This window comes from Podarcis cretensis (genome assembly GCF_951804945.1).
Source record: "Podarcis cretensis genome assembly, chromosome: 9".
Lineage (NCBI taxonomy): Eukaryota > Metazoa > Chordata > Lepidosauria > Squamata > Lacertidae > Podarcis > Podarcis cretensis.
The window spans coordinates 56,837,263-56,860,623 of record NC_137178.1 but is presented as its reverse complement, the minus strand read 5'-3'; the positions used below and the strand labels follow the sequence as shown (position 1 = coordinate 56,860,623).

The following is a 23,361-nucleotide window of genomic DNA, read 5'->3' as shown; positions in this document are numbered from 1 at the left end:
CTTAAAAGGACATTGGATCAGGATTTCCCAAACTTGGGTCTCCAACTGTTTTTGTACTACGGCTCCCACCATCCCTGACCACTGGTTCTGCTAGCTAGGGATGATGGGAAATGTAGTCCCAAATCAGCTGAAGAACCAAGTTTGGGAAACCCAGGATTAGATGGTGAACACACACATACCCACCCTTAGGATTGCTCTTCATTATTAATCCTTCCTAGTCCTATTGCCTGAGGTCTTTCCACTGGAGATGCCACTGACTGAACCTTCAGATTTATGCAGAAAAAGCATGAGCTCTTCCACTGAGTTCTGCTCCCTCTAGGGCAGACCTAGGGAAAGTTTGGCCCTGCAGAAGTTCCTGAACTACAACTCCCATCATCCCTGGCTCTTGAGCTGGTGGAAGTTGTAGTTTAGCAAAATCTGCGTGCCCAGAGGTTCCCCACTCTTGCTCTAGAGGAAAGCAGAAGATGTCAAATAATCCAGATTTCACTTTGGGATCTCCTACGCCTTAGCAGATTCCAGATTTATGTCACCCAGTAGGAGCGAGGCCCATCCAGATCCTCTTAATTCTTTATGTTTCTGACCCTTCCCTCAGGTTGATACGCTATTCTTTCTGCAGACTTAGCATGGCCTTTGATTTGCACCTCAACGGCCTGAGAGGCATGTGTTCCTTCTCTTACAGCTTAAGGTAATTAAGTTTGTGAGGTCAATATGGCATGCATGACGGATTCTAAAGAGCTACTAGTAAATCAGTTGGAAGGGTCTACATACACACCTTTCAAGTCATTGTTTACACTTCCTGCCGGGAAATCAGATCTCCGTCAGTGCTGTATAATCTTGGATGGTTTTAATAGACCCTGGAGGGGGGGTGGAGAATATGGTCTCTTGGCAAAGAAATAAGACTCTTTTCCTACTCCCAGTGGCTTTTCTAAGAAATATAAATCTTCTGTTTGCAAGCAGGGGAATCTCTCCTTTCAAAAAGGCACGTTTGGGTTTGGTATGGCAGCACAGGAAAACGCTCAGCGCTAATTCTACCATGGGTAATCACTTGCTTACTGACCTTATGCAAGGATCTGCAAGGATCTGCACTAAGTTTACTCTTCCTCCTTGAAACTGTGAGCAGGAAAAATGACCAGATTATTCAGATTAGATCTCTTTATCCTCCCATCCCCTTTTTAGTCATCTCTCATATTGACCCATCACTGCTCTCTGTAATGGTTTTCAGTAACCACTGCCCTACACTCAAGTTCCCTCTGAAAATATCACTACCTGTCTGTAATGCTCTGCAAACTATTGAGTAGGATCCAACATATTGCATCAAATAGATACTGACCCTGTTCTACATATGAGACTAACTTAAGATTTCCAGAGATCAGAAAATAATGGCCCTTACCTGTATGGACTCTGCAGACCTGTTCTCCCAACTGCATGGTGTTTCTTAACTTCCGTCTACACCTTGTGGACATTTATATATCAGGTAAAAAGGGACCCCTGACCATTAGGTCCAGGCATGGCCAACTCTGGGGTTGCGGCGCTCATCTCACTTTATTGGCTTCCGGGTCATGTGGCCAGCATGACTAAGCCACTTCTAGCAAACCAGAGCAGCGCACGGAAACTCCGTTTACCTTCCCACTGGAGTGGTACCTATTTATCTACTTGCACTTTGACGTGCTTTCAAACTGCTAGGTTGGCAGAAGCAGGGACCGAGCAACGGGAGTTCACCCCGACGTGGGGATTCGAACCGCCGACCTTCCGATCGGCAAGTCCTAGGCTCTGTGGTTTAACCCACAGCGCCACCCGCATCCATATATCAGTTGGTTATTGCATATATCCCTGTCCAGAGCAACAATTACCAGAGTTTTCTGGGAAGAGGGATTTATTGTTAAACCACTCTGAGAACTGTAGCTCTGTGATGGGGATAGGGGTCTCCTAATAACTCTCAGCAACCTTAACAAACTACAGCTCCCAAGATTCACTGGGGGAAGCCCTGACTGTTTAAAGAGGTAGGATACTGCTTTAAATGTATAGTGCAGATGGGAGCTTGCAGTATTTTGGCCAACAAGTGCTTGAGAGAAACAGTACAAAAGGCAGCTCTGAGTTCTTAACAGTGTGGTGGCCTTTTCTATACCTCCTGGTAAAGGGGAATTCATAAATCTGTTTTCTTTAGAGCTGTGTTACTGTTTCCTTTGTGTAAATGTCACTATGCAGAAGCTTTGAACTTAAGGCTTCTCCTTTCTATGTGCTAAAATGTTTGGAGCTGGATGACTATGTGTCTTTGCTTTTGGAATTGCTTCCTTGTTTCCATATTTGCTAGTGTAAGTGCCACCAGGCGTTTAGCTATTTATATGCCATCTTTAACTTTTTTTAATAAAAAAAAAATGCTTAAGGGAGCTAACAAATATGTGCTTATAAATATGCACCTATAAAACCTGAACAACGTACTAGAGAAGCCGTGGCCTTAAAATACAGCATACACGCTGAGCCTGACTATGCACATGCCTTGAGGAATGAAACACACAAAATATGAATAGGTGAGCACTAGACTTTTTAAAAGAACCAACAAACAAAAAGCCAAACAGCAACTCTAAAGTTCGTCTAGAAACAGGAAAGGCTTTACATACATCCTGAATGCCTGCAAGTTAGGAACAGAGTCTAGGGAGAGAATAGAGTTCCACAAAATTGGGGCGATTACATGTGTTTAAAATGTGTGTGTTTTGTGGGGGTGGGGGTGGGCTATGGCTTTGTTGTTTTTGTTTTAACTACTTATTTGTGTTTTTATCTTACTTTTTTTCTTGCGAACCGCCCTGAGATCTTTTGATGAAAGGCAGTATATAAATATAAATACAGTGGTACCTTGGGTTACAGATGCTTCAGGTTACAGACTCCGCTAACCCAGAAATAGTACCTCGGGTTAAGAACTTTGCTTCAGGATGAGAACAGAAATTGTGCGGCGGCAGCAGGAGGCCCCATTAACTAAAGTGGTACCTCAGGTTAAGAACAGTTTCAGGTTAAGAACGGACCTCCAGAACGAATTAACTTCTTAACCCGAGGTACCATTGTATAGCAGCAGCAGCAACAACAACGGGTGACACTCTTAATGGCAAATTGTGCATTGCCCTCAAAACTCACAGCTTTTTATTTTTATAATGAAAAGAACCTTCAAGAGGTTGCATTTTTTGAGAAAAGGAACAGCAGTGGTCATGGTAGGAAGCCATTCAGTGCTTTCCCAGCCAGCTATTGGATTTTGTTTTTGCTCACCATTGCCCTCAAAAGTGATTTCCTGCCATCTACCAGGGAAGAACTAGACAAACTTTATGAGGAAGTGATCTGATCACGAAAATGGAGAGGCACCCACTACCATCCTCTCCCTAGACCTCCCTTCCCTCTTCCATCCAGAGCAAAAACCAAATTGAGGGTGTCCCTGCCCTGTGTATCAGATCAGTGAAAACTTGGGGTAGCCTCATGGTTGTCATGGAGGCTATGAAGTCCTGAGCTGGAACCCTCCACGCAACCTAGAACCTATTGTTCTGGGTTCCTTCCACACCGCACCCAAGACCAGGGTTGGACATTGGTAATATTTCATAATATGGCACCATAACCTAGCACACACAGGCTGGTGGGCACTGGCAGATGAGCAATGAAGAACCTGTCCATGGGAGGGGTGGGAGCAAGGCACAAGGTATAAATAGACTGCCCTAGGTTCAATCCCTTGAATACACAGGTATGTCTAAGAAAGATTCCTGTTTAAATTCTAGACTCAAGGGCCTACAGAGCCACTAGCAGTCTGTGTAGGTGATGCTGAGCTGTATAGACTAGTGGTCTGACTTGGTATAGAATAGCTTCCTATATTATAACTGACCATGATGGGCAACTTCTGACTTTGAGCCAACTTACAAACCTGGAATTTTATTAACATTAAAAAAATACGCCTGCTCTGCATTTTCATCATAAGTCCTTCTGCCTTAAGGCCCCTGAGCTTCAATATAAATAACAGTTCTGCAGGCTAAAGCTTGACATTAATATACTACGCAGTGACAAATCTGAACTCTTAAGTTTGCTTGTAAAGTGATACGACTGGAAAAGATGTAACCGGCAAACTAAAAAAAAAAAAAATTACAAGATGGAGTTGACACGGTAAGCTTAGAACATGTTTTATGTGTTCCTTTTGGCAAACATATGTCAGAGTATATATTCTGACTTTTTAATAACTTCTTATTGATGTGCCTGAGACAGAAACTTGTCCAGATATTTATTACACTGCGTACATAAATAGTGCCATAATAAATTAATCTCATACTTTCTCACTGAAGACAAAAGCTCCAAAGACGAGTGAGAAGGGCTCAAATTCTGCTTAATGGCTGTCAGTCTTTCATCACTGTGCTTGCCTTCAAATCACCATTTCTAATTATGATGTTGGTGTGACGTATTTTGAGGCTCTTAGTAAAGTATGTTGTCTTTCCTTTCGTAAGCCTGCTTCATTGTCACTATGTACATAATAGCAGAAAATCTCACATTATGACATTTCCATCATGCATTTTAGTGCAGCCTTCCTCAATCTGGTTCCCTCCAAAATTTTTGGACTGAAACTCCCTTCAGCACTAGCCATCATGGGCAGTGGTCTGAATGATACCAACCAGAGCCGGCCTGTCCATGAGGCAGCTTGAGGCAACTACTTCAGGTGATGGAATCCAAGGGGCACCACTGTTGCTGCCAGACAAGCGGCTGCAGTGGCTTCCTGGTTCCAGCAAGATCTTGCAAGGCCTTGCATGACCTTCACAAGACCCCAGTAAGTGAGGACCAGGGAAATCAGAAACCAAGAAGAGAGGAACTTTAATAAAGAATGGGGGGAATTTGCAATGTACTTAAGAGAATACTGTAAACAACTAAAACTTTGGCAGGATTTGAGTAATGCTTGTAATGTACTAAAAACTAAGGTAAAAATGGTCTATTTAAGAAAAATAAGAGGGAAATATGTGAGGCAGTTGAAAAAGATTGAAAATGGTAACCATGGAACGGTGGAGGGGAGTCTAAGGATTTAGAAAATCCTAAATGTTGATGATGGGGACGCAGGTGGCGCTGTGGGTTAAAGCCACAGCGCCTAGGGCTTGCCGATCGAAAGGTCGGCGGTTCGAATCCCTGCAGCGGGGTGCGCTCCCGCTGCTCGGTCCCAGCGCCTGCCAACCTAGCAGTTCGAAAGCACCTCCGGGTGCAAGTAGATAAATAGGGACCGCTTACCAGCGGGAAGGTAAACGGCGTTTCCGTGTGCGGCTCTGGCTCTGGCTCTGGCTCTGGCTCTGGCTCTGGCTCTGGCTCTGGCCAGAGCAGCGATGTCACGCTGGCCACGTGACCCGGAAGTGTCTCCGGACAGCGCTGGCCCCTGGCCTCTTAAGTGAGATGGGCGCACAACCCCAGAGTCTGTCAAGACTGGCCCGTACGGGCAGGGGTACCTTTACCTTACTTTAAATGTTGATGATGATGCTTAATGTTTGATGAGACATGTAATCTAGAACATCTGGAGGGCACCAGATTAGGGAAACCTGTTTAAATGTCCATAATGCGGAACTCTATTTACAGTTATTTTCTCATAGAGAGATGGTTGGGCAATGCCTGCCCCTCTATTCAAAATCATTTCAGAGACCGTGAGAATTAGTGTTTACTCTGACGAAGTATCACTTTTTCCTTCTGAGGGACACTTCCCACAAACACCTCCTCACACAAAAATGGCATGGTAAACAGTGCACTACCGGTGACTGGAGGAGGGCAGGGTGTGGAAACAGGGTTTGCTCTCTGCATGGTGTTATTGGCTCTTGATTGGTGTATTTTCTGCTCTCCACTTGGATCAATGTGGGGAAGTCTTGATCTCGTTCAGTCCCTGTTTGTGTTTACAGGCAAAATATAGTGCTTCTCAATCCTTCTCTGAATGAACTTGTTTCTGCTTTGCTTCAAGACTGAGCCTCTGGTTCAGCAGGAGGAACATTCTGCTGTAAATGTTAATTATGCTGTGGCTCCCATTTCTACTGTGTAGGCACAGCCACAAAGCAGCCCACTGTGGCGCCTCCTGTGTGGTCATTTTAAGGAACAAGTGGGTGTTGGGGAAATTTCAAGGAGATGGGAAGCTCTTGTATTTTTTATACAAAAATGAAACAATGGAAAGAGGTGGTCAGTGAGTAAGAAAGGGTAACAGGAGGGGGTTTATGCAGCTGGCAAAACAGAAGCCAATGTCCACATCCCTTAGCATAGGTGCCAACTCCCTGGGGCCCTGGGTGCCTGAGCACCCACAGCCCCGGGCACCCATGGTTGTGGGGCCAAGTTGGCACTCCTGTCCCTTAGGGATGGATCATGTAGTCTTTCAGTGTGTAGGATGCACACATGGCAGGGTGCCATCACTGCTTGTAACAACTTTTGGAAACGGGGACAAGAGATCCTGACTTTAGACATTTATTTATTATGTGTCTAGGGCAGCTGTTTACCAGCTCTATCTGGTACGCAGGCTGAGACCCTACCTGTCTGTGGACTGTCTCGCCAGAGTGGTGCATGCTCTAGTTATCTCTTGCTTGGACTACTGCAATGCGCTCTACGTGGAGCTACCTTTGAAGGTGACCCGGAAACTACAACTAATCCAGAATGCGGCAGCTAGACTAGTGACTGGGAGCGGCCGCCGAGACCACATAACACCGGTCTTCCAAGACCTACATTGGCTTTCAGTACATTTCCAAGCACAATTCAAAGTGTTGGTACTGACCTTTAAAGCACTAAACGACCTCGGTCCAGTATACCTGAAGGAGCATCTCCAACCCATCGTTCTGCCCGGACACTGAGGTCCAGCACCGAGGGCCTTCTGGCGGTTCCCTCACTGCGAGAAGCCAAGTTACAGGGCCTTCTTGGTAGTGGCACCCGCCCCGTGGAACGCCCTCCCACCAGATGTCAAAGAACAACTACCAGATTTTTAGAAGACATCTGAAGGCAGCCCTCTTTAGGGAAACTTTTTAATGTTTAACAGACTACTGTATTTTAATACTTTGTTGGAAGCTGCCCAGAGTGGCTGGGGAAACCCAGCCAGATGGGCGGGGTATAAATACTAAATTCTATTCTATTATTCTATTCTATTATTCTATTCTATTCTATTCTATTCTATTCTATTCTATTCTATTCTATTGCCTTTATAGCTCACCTTTCCTCCAAGGTGCTCAAGGCAAACATGGTTCCCCCCTCCATACTTTGCTCACAACAACCCTGTGAGGCAAGTTAGGCTGAGAGTTGGTGATTCATACAAGGTCACCCTGTGAGCTTCATGGATGAATGGAGATTTAAACCTTGGTTTCCCAGGTCTGACACTCTTAACCACTACACCATGCTGTGTCTTGTGGGTGCATCTCAAGCACCAGAACAGCTTTATGGCCCCATCTTCAAATTCTTTAGATTTATATCAGCAGCATCTCCACAAATGCTGGCATTACTTATACCAGGCCGATGTGTTGGCACTGGTAGAGACAGAAGAATCAATCTGCTTGTAGTCTATGACACTTTCACACATTTTCTCCCACAAGTCCATTTCAATTTATTTCTGTTTCAATGTGTTTTTAAAAATCTGCATGAAAATTCACATTTCTAAAACTGTTTTCTCTCAAAATAAGTATTTGTCAATGTATTTTCTCACTTTTAAAACTATTAGAGAGAGAGCTGGATACAGCTGGGAAGTACAAGAGATAGATAGATAATTAAGTTCTGTTCTATTAACACATTAGCCTAGCAGGCATAGAACATGATCAGTTCATATCAGTATTCACAAAGATTGAATTCGTCAAGCATCCCTACTTATGAATTGTTGTTGTTTTGCCCGTTATCTTTATGCAGGAACTTTTCTTTTCTTTTAATCTGCTAGCTTTATGTAACTATTCCCCACCCATTCTTCAAGTTGCAATAGAAAATTCATAACAGCAGTATTCGCCTATTATTAATGCTGTGGCGAAACCAGCCACGCAAGGGGGCATGTTCCAGTTGCCATAGTGAGTGTGCTTTATTGAGTTATTGGTTTAAAATGATTTCCTCTGTCCTGCCGATTCCCCCAGAGGCTACAAAGGAGCAGCAGCCTTTCCTATAATTGGCCAACTGGGCCAGGTGATGCTTATGCCTATTTCCTCCAGAGGAAATAAGCTTAATGAATGAAAAACTCATTTGACTACAAAGAATTCGGTTGTCCATCATGATAAAAAGAAAGAAAATGACTAATCCCAAATGGAAACTTCCATGATTACCCGTAATACCTTAGATACTATTAACAAATCACAAACCTGCCTCATATTCTTGACCCAGGAATTGCAGCAAGGCACACACTCAGGAATTCCCAATTCAATGCAAGCCAAAGTGTGCACACTTTAGGTTCAATCCTAAAATGACAGCCATTTCAGCTGGTTGTGACCAAAGTCAATATAATATTATACAGTTAAATCAGTTTTTAAAAATAAAAAAGGAAAGCAGGGAGAGCTGGAAAATCATTGTTTTTCACTTTCCAATTACTTCAGAACTCTATTTAATAATAATAATAATAATAATAATAATAATAATAATAGTAATAGTAATAATAATAGCAACATCAAAACCATAGCTGCAGCCACAGAACTGGCATTAGGGAAATGTACTGTAAATCAGTGTGGGGAAACTGATACAGTAATTTACAGCATAATCATTCATATACATGAAGTTGGGCGATCTGGAGAAATCATTGTTTTTCAGTTTTCCTGTAATATACAAATTAGGTAGATAGATAGATAGATAGATAGATAGCCTGTGGAACTCACTGAAAATAGACACCAGCAGTGGTGAAACAGAACTGGTGGGTTAGGAAGATGTAAGAGTCATGTAAAGGAATGTTTGATCCACTCCGGGGGCGGGGGGGATGTGATTGCTGTCTTGAGTGGATCAGCATGGAGTCACATTTTTCAACCCTTATCTGATTATCCTTTGCTAAGGTCAGCTTTAGCCCACCTGACCTTCACCCTGCGACTGTTGGTTACTTGTGTGTACACCTCCTTTGTGATTCCGTCTCAATTTTTTGCTCCGGGTGGAAAAAAGGGTGGTCTAGGGAAAGGATGGGAGTGGTTGTCATGATCAGACATCTGCTTTGCCCCTGTCTTCACAGCTGAGCAGTTCAGCTTTCTCTCTGTCACCCAATAGCATTTCTCTGTCTTCTCCATACAGCTGATCTATCCCTTGCTTGTTCTTCCTCTTGACTGGGGAAATCTGAATTTACGGGGGGGGGGGGGAGCAGCATAAGAGCTGACTGGGAGGGAGTGCCCTGTGCACAGCACTACTGAAACAGGAGCACAAAACATCTTCAGATGCAGATTAAACTTGGGTGTAGACAAAACCTAATTCTGCCTATGATAAGCATAGTCTCTTCCAGCCTTCCAGCATAGTTTCTTCCAGCCTTGTCTGGTTCTGCAAGAGAAAACATCTACTGGGATCTTGGGCTGGATTCCTCTGGGTCAAAAGTAGCAACAAAGCACCCTCAAGTCAGATAAGTGCTGGCAACATGGACTCTTCAAATGCTGGATGTTCTGGGGTCAGTGGAGACATCTGGGTCAGGAGGGACCTTGGGGTCATGACAGAAGCCATGGCTTCCTTGTCTCCTGATTCAGCCCAAATGTAAAGGCTTACGCAAAATCTCCATATTCTGACCTGATAGCCTTACTCCTGCAGAAACTGAAAAAGAGTTTGAAGAAGAGTTTGGATTTGATATCCCGCTTTATCACTACCCTAAGGAGTCTCAAAAGTCGCCACCTTGAAGGAGAAAGTACAATATCATTTCTAAAGAGACGTGACCTTTTTCAGATCAGATTGTATTAAGTTGCTCTCTTCTCTGTAGTGAAATTAAGAGATGAAGCAGTTTCTTATTTTGCCAAATTTCACACGAAGAACAATTGTTATAGCAAGCTTAAGAAACAGATTATAGTAGTCATAATACTTCTGGACAAAGAAGGTTTGTGCTTCTGTTACTGCCTCGCTTCTCTCTGTCCAGGCCAATTTATTCAACCTTGAAAGAGTGCTGAGATGTGCATTGCCGGCATGCACACTTCCAGTCATGCTTTTTCAGTATATATGAACAGTTTGTAAAACCCTTTGCAAATCAGCAGCTGAGACTGTCTCCCTTCCTTGTGCAGGAAGAGAACTGACACTGAGGCAATTAATTCCTGACCTACCTCCTGCAGGAACAGAACTGGAACTGGGGCAATTAATTCCTTACCCCTACTTACCAGGAAGAAAAAAAAGGGGGGGGGATTGAAATCTACAAGGAGAACTTTCAACTAACATGGCATGGAAGCTTTGCTGAATGACTCATGAGAAAACAAAAAAGAAGGATCTTGTCTATTGGAAAGAGAAGCTTTGTTGGACAACAACAGCTGTAGCTGGTTTCCTTGGGGAAAGTCTATATATTTCAAAATGCCACCCAAAGATAAGGGTCTCCCCTTTAGGTCACTCCTTTTGGGTGTGTTGAGGGCACTTCCCATGGGCAATTTATTGTGGGTAGGCTTTCTCCTAGTTCAGATATTGGAGCACCCATGTGTGAGAGAGACACTTAACCTGGCTTCCAATGAGAGGTGGAATGCTATGCCTGTGGTGAAAACACAAATGTAGATCAGGAACACATATTTGCTGTGTAACTGGTGGACATTTTGTGATTTTGCTGTTTTATATCATTTTGGCTGATCTATTGTATTGTTGTTGCATCTTTCTTTTGTATTAATATGCTAATCACCGCCTGATGAGCCTGTCAGCCAAAAAGCAATGTACAGTGGTACCTCAGGTTACATACGCTTCAGGTTACAGACTCCGCTAACCCAGAAATAGTACCTCGGGTTAAGAACTTTGCTTCAGGATGAGAACAGAAATCGTGCGGCAGCAGCGGGAGGCCCCATTAGCTAAAGTGGTCTTCAGGTTAAGAACAGTTTCAGGTTAAGAATGGACCTCTGGAATGAATTAAGTACTTAACCCAAGGTACCACTGTATAAACAAACCGTAAGGTAATGCCATATAACGTAACATAATACTGCCCTTTTCAAGCTGGCACCCTCAAGATGTTTTGAACGTCAATTTCCATCACCATGCTGGAGTTTTAGTACAAAAGATCCAGAGAGCATCAGCTACAATATGTTGTGTGGAACCTTCATTTTAACTCCCTGCCAGCTAATTGAGATAGGGAAAGGCCCTTAGTGTCTAGAAAGAGCTCTAATAAGGAAGCAAAGCTGGTGGAAGCTGGTTCAGGTTAAGCTGTGGTCTAGCATTGCTATTTTTCTAGGGGGAAAAGAGGTGCTGGAACTTACCATGAAAAAGAAAGTGTGGTTCAGGAGCTTATAATATTTGCTGGAACTCACCCTTATTCTCTTAGAATGGCAATGGCACCCACCTGAGAGGTGCCGGAATTGAGTTCCGGCAAGTTCCAGCTGGAAAAAAAGTCCTGGAGTCAGGTATGTTTTTTAGCCTCAAAGAAACAAAGAATCTTGTTGCATCTTTAATATATCTGTTTGTGGAGGGGTTTTTTTAAAAAAATAACTTCCTCCTTTTCAGCATCTAAATAATTTTTTTTCTGTCAGAAACATCTTCTGCAGGGAAGTGCTCCTTTATGTAATACTCTACTTCCTGCTCCCCCCCACCACCACCACTGGGAAGGGAAAGAAAAGTATGGTGCTTTTGTTGTCGGATGAAATGTATTATCAACAAATGAACACAAATATTATAAGCTCCTGAACCACATTTTCAAGTTGAGGGAGGAAGGTTAGAGGGAAAAGGTTCTTCAGAGTTCAGTCCAGCAAACTGGAGCGAGAGGCCTTATATCTCGTGCACAGGAGGGGTGCCCCATAATCTATCATGCTGTTTGCTGGAAGGATATTTATACCAGCACTTGGCTTTACAATCCAGGGTTTGTGTGAGCGAGTCAGATGGCCTGTTACAAATTGTGACTTCTCTGTACCATTCTGTTTCAAAGAGGCAGTGACAGAGAGAATGCAGCTAGCAATCTGGGCACTTGGACCTTGGAGGGAAAAGAGAAGACAATGAAGTCCTTATTATCAGTCCCCCATCTTGCAAATGCAGTTAAAAACAGGCAGAATACACCTCTTAGAGCGAATTGCTGTGCCTGTGGGGCAAACTTTCACAGATACTTTGCCATCCATCTTGAACTCTTTGACTCCATTACACACAGACCCTAAAAAAAGGATCTTCCTTCTGTTAATAGGCATGGCCTCCAAATCAGTATATGATCATTAGGTTTCTTTCAAGGTTTGGCCCTGTGACCCTTATTTAAATTATATTAAATGGTCAGAATACAGGCTGGGGTTGGGTGGAGGGTCTGACTTTGTTCAGACACAAGACAATGGTAACTGTGTTGTCCTGGCGGTTGCTGTTTTGTAAACATCCATACTCTAAACAGAATATTCCCTGATTTTCGAGTAATCCAAAACTGATGTCCACTTTGAAAACATACTATTCGCTTTGGCTATGCCACAGTTAAAAGTGACTGCTAGGCAGACTGGAAGTCTCCAAAAATTGATAATGAGGGGGAAATAGAGATCTTATGGAGAAATGCAGTCTGATGGGGGATCAGAATGCATACAAGGAAAGTGTGTGTAGAATCATCTAGACAAAAGTCTTGAGAGTGCACAGTTGCAAATATACACAGATACACAACAAAGCATGGAAGCTAGAAGGCTTAATAATTGCCTTCCAGAACATAGCTGCTGCTACAGAACAAATGATACAGAACAAATATTATACAACACTTGCAAACATGCTGCTTCTGCAAATTGAAGCAGTAGAGCAGGCCTATGTGAAGCAAAAACACCACCATCCATGATCATTGGCTGTGGTTGACCAGGTTTGAAGTCCAAGTTTAAAGAGTTATAAAAGGAGGCCTTAATACCTGGGGGAGGGTCAACTTTTAAACTGCTAATTCTGGGTATGAACTGAATATTGCTGGTTCTAATTATAATAATAACAACGAACTTCTCATTTCAGTTCATAGGAGCCAACTTTTAGGGATCAAGGGGGCTTCACTCCCCCCCAAAAAAAATATCGAGGGGTGATGGACATTGCCATTCAAATGGTGTGTGTGCACCACATTATGTGATTGATTATGCAGGGCAGAGCTTACCTGGGGGCCCCAATATTTTATAGAAGTTGGTACCCCTGTTTCAGTTCCTTGAACTGCTTGGTGTCTGCTTGTATGGCAACTTGGAAATGGACCTCCATCATTTGGGTGGCAGTTGCTGAGACTTTCAGTGGACTGCCTTCACTTCCATTTTTTAGCCAAAACCAACATCCTTCCTGGATCAGGCCAGGACCCTGTTTTCAAGAGAGACCAACCAGATGCCTATGGGAAGCCCAGAAACAGGAGAGAAGGGCCATTAGCCCTCTGCTGCTGTTAATCCCCACCAGGATGAGTGGCCATTTCCCCCAGGAGTCCTTGTCCAGCTTCGTATAGTGAACAAGATTCTACACATGCACTGTCAATGTACGGTACTTTGCTGTGCTCTGCTGAACCCACCCTGGGTCCATTCAAAACCTGGCAGTGTTCATACGTCTCATCTTCATGCTAGGCTGTTGCCAGCAAGCAGCTGTGAAAAGGCGGCATCTGCATTCACTGGAACTCAAAAGAATGCACTCAAACTATGGCTCCCAGGGCACTGTGTAAATAATGTGTGTGAGAGAGACACCCTGTCATCATGTATCCACCAACATTACAGTGGTACCTTGGGTTACATACGCTTCAGGTTACAGACTCCGCTAACCCAGAAATATTACCTCGGGTTAAGAACTTTGCTTCAGGGTGAGAACAGAAATCGTGCTCCGGCGGCACAGTGGCAGCAGGAGGCCCCATTAGCTAAAGTGGTGCTTCAGGTTAAGAACAATTTCAGGTTAAGAACGGACCTCCGGAATGAATTAAGTATTTAACCCGAGGTACCACTGTACAAGGGACGCAGGTGGCGCTGTGGGTTAAAGCCTCAGCGCCTAGGACTTGCCGATCGTAAGGTCGGCGGTTCGAATCCCTGCGGCGGGGTGCGCTCCCACTGCTCGGTCCCAGCGCCTGCCAACCTAGCAGTTCGAAAGCACCTCCGGGTGCAAGTAGATAAATAGGGACCGCTTACCAGCAGGAAGGTAAACGGCGTTTCCGTGTGCGGCTCTGGCTCGCCAGAGCAGCGATGTCACGCTGGCCACGTGACCCGGAAGTGTCTCCGGACAGCGCTGGCCCCTGGCCTCTTAAGTGAGATGGGCGCACAACCCCAGAGTCTGTCAAGACTGGCCCGTACGGGCAGGGGTACCTTTACCTTTACCTTTTTACCGCTGTACAAGCTAGAAGAAAAGACGAGCCTTTTTTTTTTTCCTCAACACTTGCTGAGAAAGCTTGTTAGCCAATTCTGAATCAAGCCAAGTGGAGTTTGCCCATCACTAAATGGAAATTGATTTAAAGAACACTGCAAATGCTATGGACAACTTTGCAGATTCAACAATTTGGGAACTGTAAAAATGAGATAAAAAATAGTGAGATCGACATGGTGATTCCCCTGATTTAAACAAATTGTGGGGCAGCATCAGAATGGATAAAGTGACAGCACCAGAATAACAGCATCAGAATGGATAAAGCTTGCTTTACATGCCTGGGTTGAAGGGGAGGTGTGTCTCCTTGCTCTTTACATGTCAGATTAGTATTGGCAAATCCTTAAAAGCTGAGTTATGCTGAAAGTATGTGGAGCAGGGAAAAGGTTGCCTTATGAATCAGATCCAGGTTCCTCGCTGCAGAAGTTCCACTATGATTCAGAAGTGGATGTGTACAGCAAGGAACCAATAGGTAACGTGGAGTAAATTTCCATAGCATAGGAATGGTTGGCTGAGAGGCTGACTGGGTGGGGCTGAAGGTACAACATGCCACTGCGAATTGAAGTGAGACACGCTGCAAAAATGCAGGTCTGTATTTTTGAAGTACTGTATCTTATGCCTCTGAACCTGTACAAAAGGCAGACTAAATTTCCATGCAGAGGTTTTGTTGTTGTCATTTCCAACTCCTCCCAATCAAGCCAAGCATTGGGTGACAAGACTAGATGATTTCCCCAGAGGAGAACTCCAAGGATAGCTATAGCAGAGGTGGGGGAACTTTTTCAGCCCAAAGGGCCACGTTGTCTTCTGAGAAGCCTTTTGAGGGCCACACGCCAGCCGTGGGCATGACCAGAGGCAAAATTGGGTGGAGCAACCCTTATTCCACAGGCCCACATTTACATACCGCCCTGTAACCTCTATGCGGACAAGCAAGAGACATTCCAGCCAGGCAAACTTTACTTGGGCACAGAGCTGGGCCAATGAAGGGTGTGACCTGGGGACATTAGGAGGGCCTGGTTCTTGGCCCTTGGATGTTAGATTCCCCACCCCTACCTTTGAGGAAGGGACGCGGGTGGCGCTGTGGGTTAAACCACAGAGCCTAGGATTTGCCGATCAGAAGGTCGGCGGTTCGAATCCCCATGACGGGGTGAGCTCCCGTTCCTCGGTCCCAGCTCCTGCCAACCTAGCAGTTCGAAAGCACGTCAAAGTGCAAGTAGATAAATAGGTACCACTCCGGCGGGAAGGTAAACGGCATTTCCGTGAGCTGCTCTGGTTCGCCAGAAGCGGCTTAGTCATGCTGGCCACATGACCCAGAAGCTGTACGCCGGCTCCCTCGGCCAATAAAGCGAGATGAGCGCCGCAACCCCAGAGTCGGTCACGACCTGGACCTAATGGTCAGGGGTCCCTTTACCTTCGAGGAAAGGCTAAGTGGTGGAGCTTGGTGGCGCTGGCTGGGGCTGATGGGAGTTCTACTTCCAAGCATCTGGAGGAAAGCAGATTTGGGCAAAACTGCTTTTCAATCTCCAGGTGAGCTTGTCTCCTGCCTGAAACTCTGGACAGCAGCTTCCAGTCAGTATGCAGAGACCACACGGAGCCAGATCAGCTCCGAGAGCAAGCCATTGGAATTCGGGGAAAGGCACCCGAGGGCTGGGCGGTGGGCGCGGCTTCCTCGGCTTGAGCGGCGTCGGCGAGGAGCCGATGCTTATTCTAGTAGCCGGAGCGCGCCCTGCGAGGGAGTCTCTGGTTCCTTCGAAGCGCCGCGCAGGAGACGCCCGGAGACTTCCTCTGCCGGATCTCCTCCGCGCAGCAGCCCAGCGGGGGCGGGACGGGAGGTTAGGGACGCTTCCTCGACGGGAAGGAACCTGGAGAGAGAGAGAGAGAGAGAGAGAGAGAGAGAGAGAGAGAGAGAAGGTGGGGCGATGGCTTCGCCGGCCAGGCGACGCAGCAGCGGGAGCAGCAGCCGCATTTGCCTGCCTGGCGCCTGAAGGGCTCGCAGCTTAGACGGGCGAAGGCGGCGCGGAGAAACATTGCGCTCCCGGGAGGGGAGGGAAAGATGAGCTGAGACGCTGCCCGGAGGAGCTATCCGGGGACGGGACGTTCCCCTGACCACCACCCTCCAGCCTGCAGCCTGGCGGCGACGTTCCTCCGTCCGATGTGCAAAGAGAAGCAGGAGATCATGATACTAACACGTAAGCTTCCGCCGTCTGTTCGCGGGTGAGACGGGACGGGCTCGGGGAGCGCGCCGGGAGACGCGCTGCTTTCGGCTTATACTGTCTTCTGAATGCGCCCTCGGCTTGGCTGCCCAAAGGGGGCGGGCTCACTCCGGATCCCGGAACCTCGACGGCGAGGCCGAAAGCACTCTGCACGCGCTCAGTGGAGGTGCTCCCCTCCGTTTGTTGCTTCGCGTGTTCCAGGGCGAGCTGGGGAACAGGCAGGGAGCTGAAATGAAGGAGGATTAAGACGGAACGATTTTGCTGGAGCGCTTGCCTGAGAAGTAAATTCTCTTGCGGAGGCACCACTTCGAGGGTGGCATAAGCTCCTCGGCTAATGGGGCTTCGGCCGTGCTTCTCTTGCGGAGAGGGCGGGAAATTGACTTCAGAGGTGCATGGAAAGGCAAGCTTTGCTTTGGAGACGGTTGTACAGAGATGCTTGCCGAGGTGCGATTTAAACATACACACACATGCACATACTTTGGCTACGAGCAACTCGCAGTCTCTAGCTTGCGGCAGATTCCCCATCAGCAGAGGAAGATGTTTCTTTTTCGCGATCAGCCGATAAGATCGACGTGGCTCGGCTCCTGCTTTTGTTATGCTGGGGGGGGGTGTCTCGAGCAAGAGGCGAAAGGGCAAGAGAGCGGAGCAAGAGACCCTTATCTTTGCACGTAGGCGAGCTCTTTGCGAGCCGTCGGGGAATCTTCTCCCCCGTCAGAAATGTAGGGCATCTGCCTTTCCCTCCGATCTGGTTTCTTTCATGTTCATCGTTTCCCTCCTGCTCAATCTCCAACTTCCTTGCCTGACATAAAGTGCCTTTGTCTTCCGCGTTTCCTCTCAGTAGCGAATTCACATGGTATATAAGGGACTGCTTCATTCCACTCTCATTTTACAACATATTTTCATTCTTCCATGAACTTTCCCTCCTCCGATGTCCACTGTAATTTCACTTAATTATCGTCCCAGTTGGAAGACGATTATCACCAGTAGCACACCAATCTGCTATTGGGGTAATATTATTCAGTTTCCCAATTTAGCAGCATTAACATGGGAGGGAGTCTCATTTAAGTGTATTCAAGGTTGCAGCCGAAGGCTCCTAGGGAAACAGGAAAAGCAGAAAATCCTTGAATTGTTGAAGCCATGTGGCAGCCTTTCCTTGAAATGTGTTTTCAATTAGTTGAGTCGCTGCCGGGCCCCCCCCGCCCCCCACCCAGCCAAATGCTGTAAGATGCAATGCCTCACTTCGTGAGCAGCTTGTGTACATAGGTATGCCTTAAAGGGAGCAGCAGATGAAAGGGTTAAGTTGGATGTGTGTTTTGAAGTGGCGAAGAGAAGAGGAAGCTTGAATTCCCTTTTGAAGTTCTTCAATAATTAGTGTGGTGGCTCCTAGAAGCCAGATGCCCTCCCCTTTGAGCCCTGGTGCCCAGGCTCATGATGTCATCGGACAGCCTTTGATCCTTTTTCAGGAGCAACACCCCCTGCCAGTTGTAAACAATGCCTTGTATTTCTAGCACAAACAGAAAACAAATTCTTTTTGTTGTCTGGCTACCTTAGGTACCACCCTCCCTGTCTCTCTTTTTCTCTCTTCACAAAAACTTGCCAATGGCATGCTTGTAGCATCATTGTGAACCAAATGTTTCCATTAAGCTAATGGAGACTGTGCCTAAATGGCCACAAATTGGGTGTGACACATTTAAGTTAATTCTCTCTAACATGTGGGTATTGCTCCCCCCCCCTTTTTTTTTAGTAGTCATCCATAGGTTGCTGTTGGTACAGTGGTACCTCGGGTTACATACGCTTCAGGTTACAGACTCTGCTAACCCAGAAATAGTACCTTGGGTTAAGAACTTTGCTTCAGGATGAGAACAGAAATTGTGCTCTGGCAGCACAGCGGCAGCGGGAGGCCCTATTAGCTAAAGTGGTGCTTCAGGTTAAGAACAGTTTCAGGTTAAGTACAGACCTCCGGAACAAATTAAACCGAGGTACCACTGTATTGTCATCCTTGATCTTTGCTTTCAAAATGTACTGAATACTTAAATGTCTCTATTCAAATGAGTATGTGAATGAGGGCTGAATTCCTGTGTTGCACTTATTTGGGAATTTATTGAACATTGTGGGTCTTACCTCTGAGCAAGCATACATAGATCGGCACTGCCTAATTAATAGCATACCAAGAGCAAGAGTTTGCTCTTTTAGCATCCAGTTTTAAGGAGGTTTGGGATAGGATTGGTCTTCTATCCAGAGAATGAACAAGAATGAACATCTCCTACTCTCCAGTGTGCACATGCCCACAATTCAGTATCTGTCACCTTTGCTGGGTAAGGAGGGCACAACTGAGCAGAGGAAACTGAGCCAGACCATTGCTCCATCTCCTCTAGTATTGTTCCCCTGGCTCTCAGTAGATTTCCAAGGTCTTGAGTGGAATCTTTCCCAAGTGCAGATTTCTGAGGTTCTTCTGGAAATGCTTGGGGTTGCACTTGACATGTTTATGCAGGCAAAGCATCTACTCTGCAGCAACCTTTCACAACCTGGTGTCCTCCAGATGTTTTGGACTACAAGCACATCATGAGGCTGGCTGCACCTGATAATTGTAGTCCAACAACATCTGTGCAAGGCTGCTCAACAGCTTAGCTTCAGTTGTCCTCCAAACACTTTCTAAGCAATGGTCCCTGGCATTATTATTATTATCATCATCATCATTATCATTATAATTTATTAAATTTGTATGCTGCCCTTCATCTGAAGATCACAGGGTGGTTCGCAACAGAAAAATACAAAATACAAAATAAATAAATCAATAACTCTCTTCCCAGAGATATTGGGCACTTGAACCCATAATCACAAAGATGCAACTCTGCAGAGACTGTATAACTGATACTACAAAGCCATCTGTTTGAGTTTCTAAGATCTGCATTGGCTATCAAAGGTGTGCAACAGAGTTCATGCTTTTTTGGCCTGGGGGAAAGGGTGTCTGTTTCCACCCCATGACTGATTTGCATTAACTTGCCAGCTCAGTAGCTCAGGAAGATGCTGGGCAGACAAGTCTCAAGAAATGCATCCCTCAGCATTAGGGAGTAGGATCCAATATGATGGATGCGTCTTAACTTCTATTAGCACTCATGATTTGGTTACTCAGCTAAAAAGTGCCCACCCCTCACACATGTACATGAACACAACTCAAAACCTGCTTTTGAATCTCCCTTCCAAATTAGACTCAGAAACTGCTTAAAGGGGGGAAAGCTATCACTGATGTTCCCCCCCCCTTTATTTCTCCTTTGAAAGTCTCTCTCATCTAATTCTTCAAATGGATGTTTGAACTGGCATAATTTAAAGAACAATTTGGAAAGGGAAAGGAAGCTGTAGAGAAGTGTGCATGGTAAGTACCCATCTAAATCCTGCTCTCTGCAGTTCACTTCCTTGGAGCCTGGTGCCCTTCAGTCATCCTCTGTGACTTGGAGTTCCTTCGGCTTTGCCTGGTTTGCTACTTATAGCCTGGTGACTGGAGTCCATGTGCTTGTAACCTCAAGGCTGGATTACTACAATGTCCTCTGCATGGGGCTGCCCTTGGGCCTGGTTTGGCAGACCCAGCTGGTGTAGAATACAGCAGGCAGACTGCCGATTGGGGAACATGGCCAACAACATGGCTTGTTAAAGCATCTGCACCCATCCATTACTGATCCAGCCTCGAGATATTTGTCTTGATTTGCAAAGCCCTGAACAGCTTACCTGAACCCCTATATCCTAGCTCAGTCACTTGAGATCATCTGCAAGTGTGTCATTGCTAGTCCCCTGAGTTAGCAAGGCTCATTCGACATCAAGACAAAATGGAGCCTTTAGTGTCATCAGCCCAGTCCTGTGGGATGTTCCACCAAGAGAGATTCAGCAGTCAGCCATGATTTCAACTTTTCAATGCCTGCTGAAAACTTTACTATATCTTCAGGCTTATACTGGCAGTTAAGAATACATCCTTCCATAGTGGTTAGCTGACGGTCTCTGATTCTAATTTTTATGTGTTTGTACTGGATGTAGATATTACTGTAAACCACTTTGATATTTTTATGATATAGTGGTATACAGTTGACTCCCAACTTATGCGGTGGTTGCATTCCGGGGATAGCACATAAAGCCAAAATCTTGCATAGTCAACACACACTCTGCCTGCATCTCCAAATTCTCTCCCAAGGCAACTGGTATGACTGGTGGAATTGCTAGCTCCCCCCCCCCCACACACACACCCAGGATGTCTGCCCCCCCTAAGTTTTTCGGCCAAGCACAGGAAGCACAAGTTAAGCGCACATAATTTGTGAGTCGTCTGTGGAAATGTTTTTATAAATAAAATAACCGTTGGACTGTCATGGCCACCATCTCGTGACTGTTGCAATGCTGGCTGAGACAGATGGGAATTGTAGCCCAAACCAGGTCGTAAAAGGCTGCTCTAAAGCAGGGGTAAACATCATGGCCAGAGCTCAGGGATGATGCCTATTGTAACCCAACATCTGGAGCTCCCCAGGTGTTGCTGCCCTACAGTAAATAAATAGAAGTGTCCTGAAACATGCAGGTTGTGTTGATTATAATGGAACCAGACTTTGGTGGTCCCAGGCAGACCAAAGAGGTCCCAAGATAAATGACCTTGTCCGGCTAACATTCTGCTTCCTGCTCCCCAAAGATGAAATTTCAGGCAATCGAGCAGAATGTTTTGCCTGTGAGCAGCACGCCCCAGGTTTTGACTTACGCCTTATCTAGCAATACGAGCGAGTTTGCTTTCCTTTTTCTCGCCCCCCCCCAAGCGCAGATTTTGTGGTTTTTGAGGTATTGTAACTTTATCACAGTCATCAGTTAAAAGAATTATTTTCTGTCTTGAGCTGCTGGGTGTCTCAGCTGGATCAAGGAATTCCCAACAGTGCGGATATTGTGTCTCTGATTACACTTGCAATGCAATTTGTAATGAATGAGAAATAAGGTAATAGCCAAGCAGATTGAGTGCTTTTTCTTAAGTGTCACCAGAGCTTGATTAGGTCAGCATCTCTCTGGCCAGTAAGCCACCAACAGGCTTCATGTTGCCTCTCATTTTCATTTGCTGAGCTTGGTATACTACGTTACCTTTCTGTTTGGAGCAGATGGTCGGAATATCTTTGAACCCCCTGTCTGAAGAACCTTTTTCATACAGCAGAAAGTTCAGTGGCTGATTCTCAGCCCTGGAAATAAGATCACAAAGGTTACTCACCTCAATGCACCTATACCGGTCCTTTCCGGCCTAATAGTTTGGGTTGAGGCAAGAACCAGGGGGTCCTTATTTGCCACAGAAGACAAGGAGAAATGCCTATTGATATGCATGGAATATATTGTCGCTTTCAAATGCTAAAAGATTTTCCTAAAATTATTGCTGGTGGCTATGGTCTTCTGTTCCAGGCTTTTACTTGAAATGTACATGATGGAAGGTACGGTATATGGATTGGTGCTGCTTTGGGCCTGAGTATTTAATAGGTCAGAGCACTTGGCTCTCTTGTGTCAGTTGCTTTTGACAGAGCTATTCAGTGTTACAAGATTCAGGCAAACCTATATTATCAAAACCAGTTTGAAGTCCATATCGTGATATTGGTTTCATAGTTTTTGATATATCGTGATTCATGGTGTGTGTTAGGGCTGGGCAATATATCATCCAAAACTGGTTTCAAGCCCATAGCATGGTACTGTTTTTGTAATTTTTGATCTAGCAATATATTGCGAATCATGGTGTGTGTGTGTGTGTGTGTGTGTGTGCACTATGCAAAATCACAATGTGGGAAACCCATGACGCCAGCCAATGCCTCTCTGTAGCTCCATCCGTATTTCAGACATTGTGATATATCCATATATCATGAGTTCATGAAATTCCTTGTTAAAAATAGGTCAGACAATACTGGCTAGATGGAAATGGTTGGACTGATTCTGTTCAAAGATGTTTCATGTGTCCCTGCATCAGTTTGTACGTATGATGCTGATCCTTCACACACAAACAAGCGTCATATTCAAAATGTATGGGTTGGGGCAGGTGTGTTTTGAGTGCCATGCAACATAGGATCTTTTGAGCCTCATCTGCTCTAGTGTGAAGCAGTATTGCAGACTGTAGCTCTGAGATGGGAAAGCTCTCTAGATCCTGCTGTCCTACAATTCCTACTTTCCCTGACCATTGGTCATGCTATTTGTACCTGAATCAAGAACAACAATATCCAGGTGGCCACAGGTTCCCCATCCCTGTTGTACCTGGATTTATTGGGGGAGGGCAACAGAAATTGAACCATGTAGACTTCTGCCTGGGACTTCAGCAGGAGACAACTGCAGTTTTTCGCCTATTCAGGGGGATGGGAAGAATGAAGGCTTGTGTCAAACAGGATGGTCCCATATTGTAAACAAAAGTTTCTCATACTTCACTAGCAACAGGAAGAAGGAAATGAGGCTATGCGGCAGAACTGACAGGCTCCAGACAATACCAGACCCACCCCAGCATTTGAGCTCCATTGCCAAAAGACCTAAAGACACAAAAATAGCTTCAGATGTTTCCGCTTCCTTTTTATGCTTATTACAGAAGTATAACCAAATCCAAGGCAATGTGTCTTGCATACAGTCTTCCCTATAAAATGACATTGTTGTGAGGAACGATAAGAGGTCCAGAGCTATTAGGACAAGGGCTCTGCTGCTTCCCTTGTGCACCCAAAACATAACTAGCAGATAGTGAGAGATCCACAAATTCCTTCCTTGCACAGAAGAATGCAAAGCCAAGAACATGCATTTCTTAAAGTGCCAATCA

General features: G+C 45.4%; 1 protein-coding gene across 7 annotated transcripts in view; it reads left to right on the top strand.

The window, feature by feature from the left end:
• The window catches only part of DLC1 (DLC1 Rho GTPase activating protein), a 260,481-nt gene that overhangs the window by 195,416 nt on the left and 41,704 nt on the right, over nt 1-23,361 (top strand). Inside the window, exon 1 of one of the 7 annotated variants that reach the window (XM_079989601.1) lies at nt 16,085-16,553. The exons of the other annotated variants lie outside the window; for them this stretch is intronic. Within the exon in view, the coding sequence (XP_079845727.1) occupies nt 16,517-16,553 (37 nt within the window). The 5' untranslated portion in view covers nt 16,085-16,516. Of the gene's footprint in view, nt 1-16,084; nt 16,554-23,361 lie in introns of those variants that run through there. 7 annotated transcript variants of the gene reach the window in all.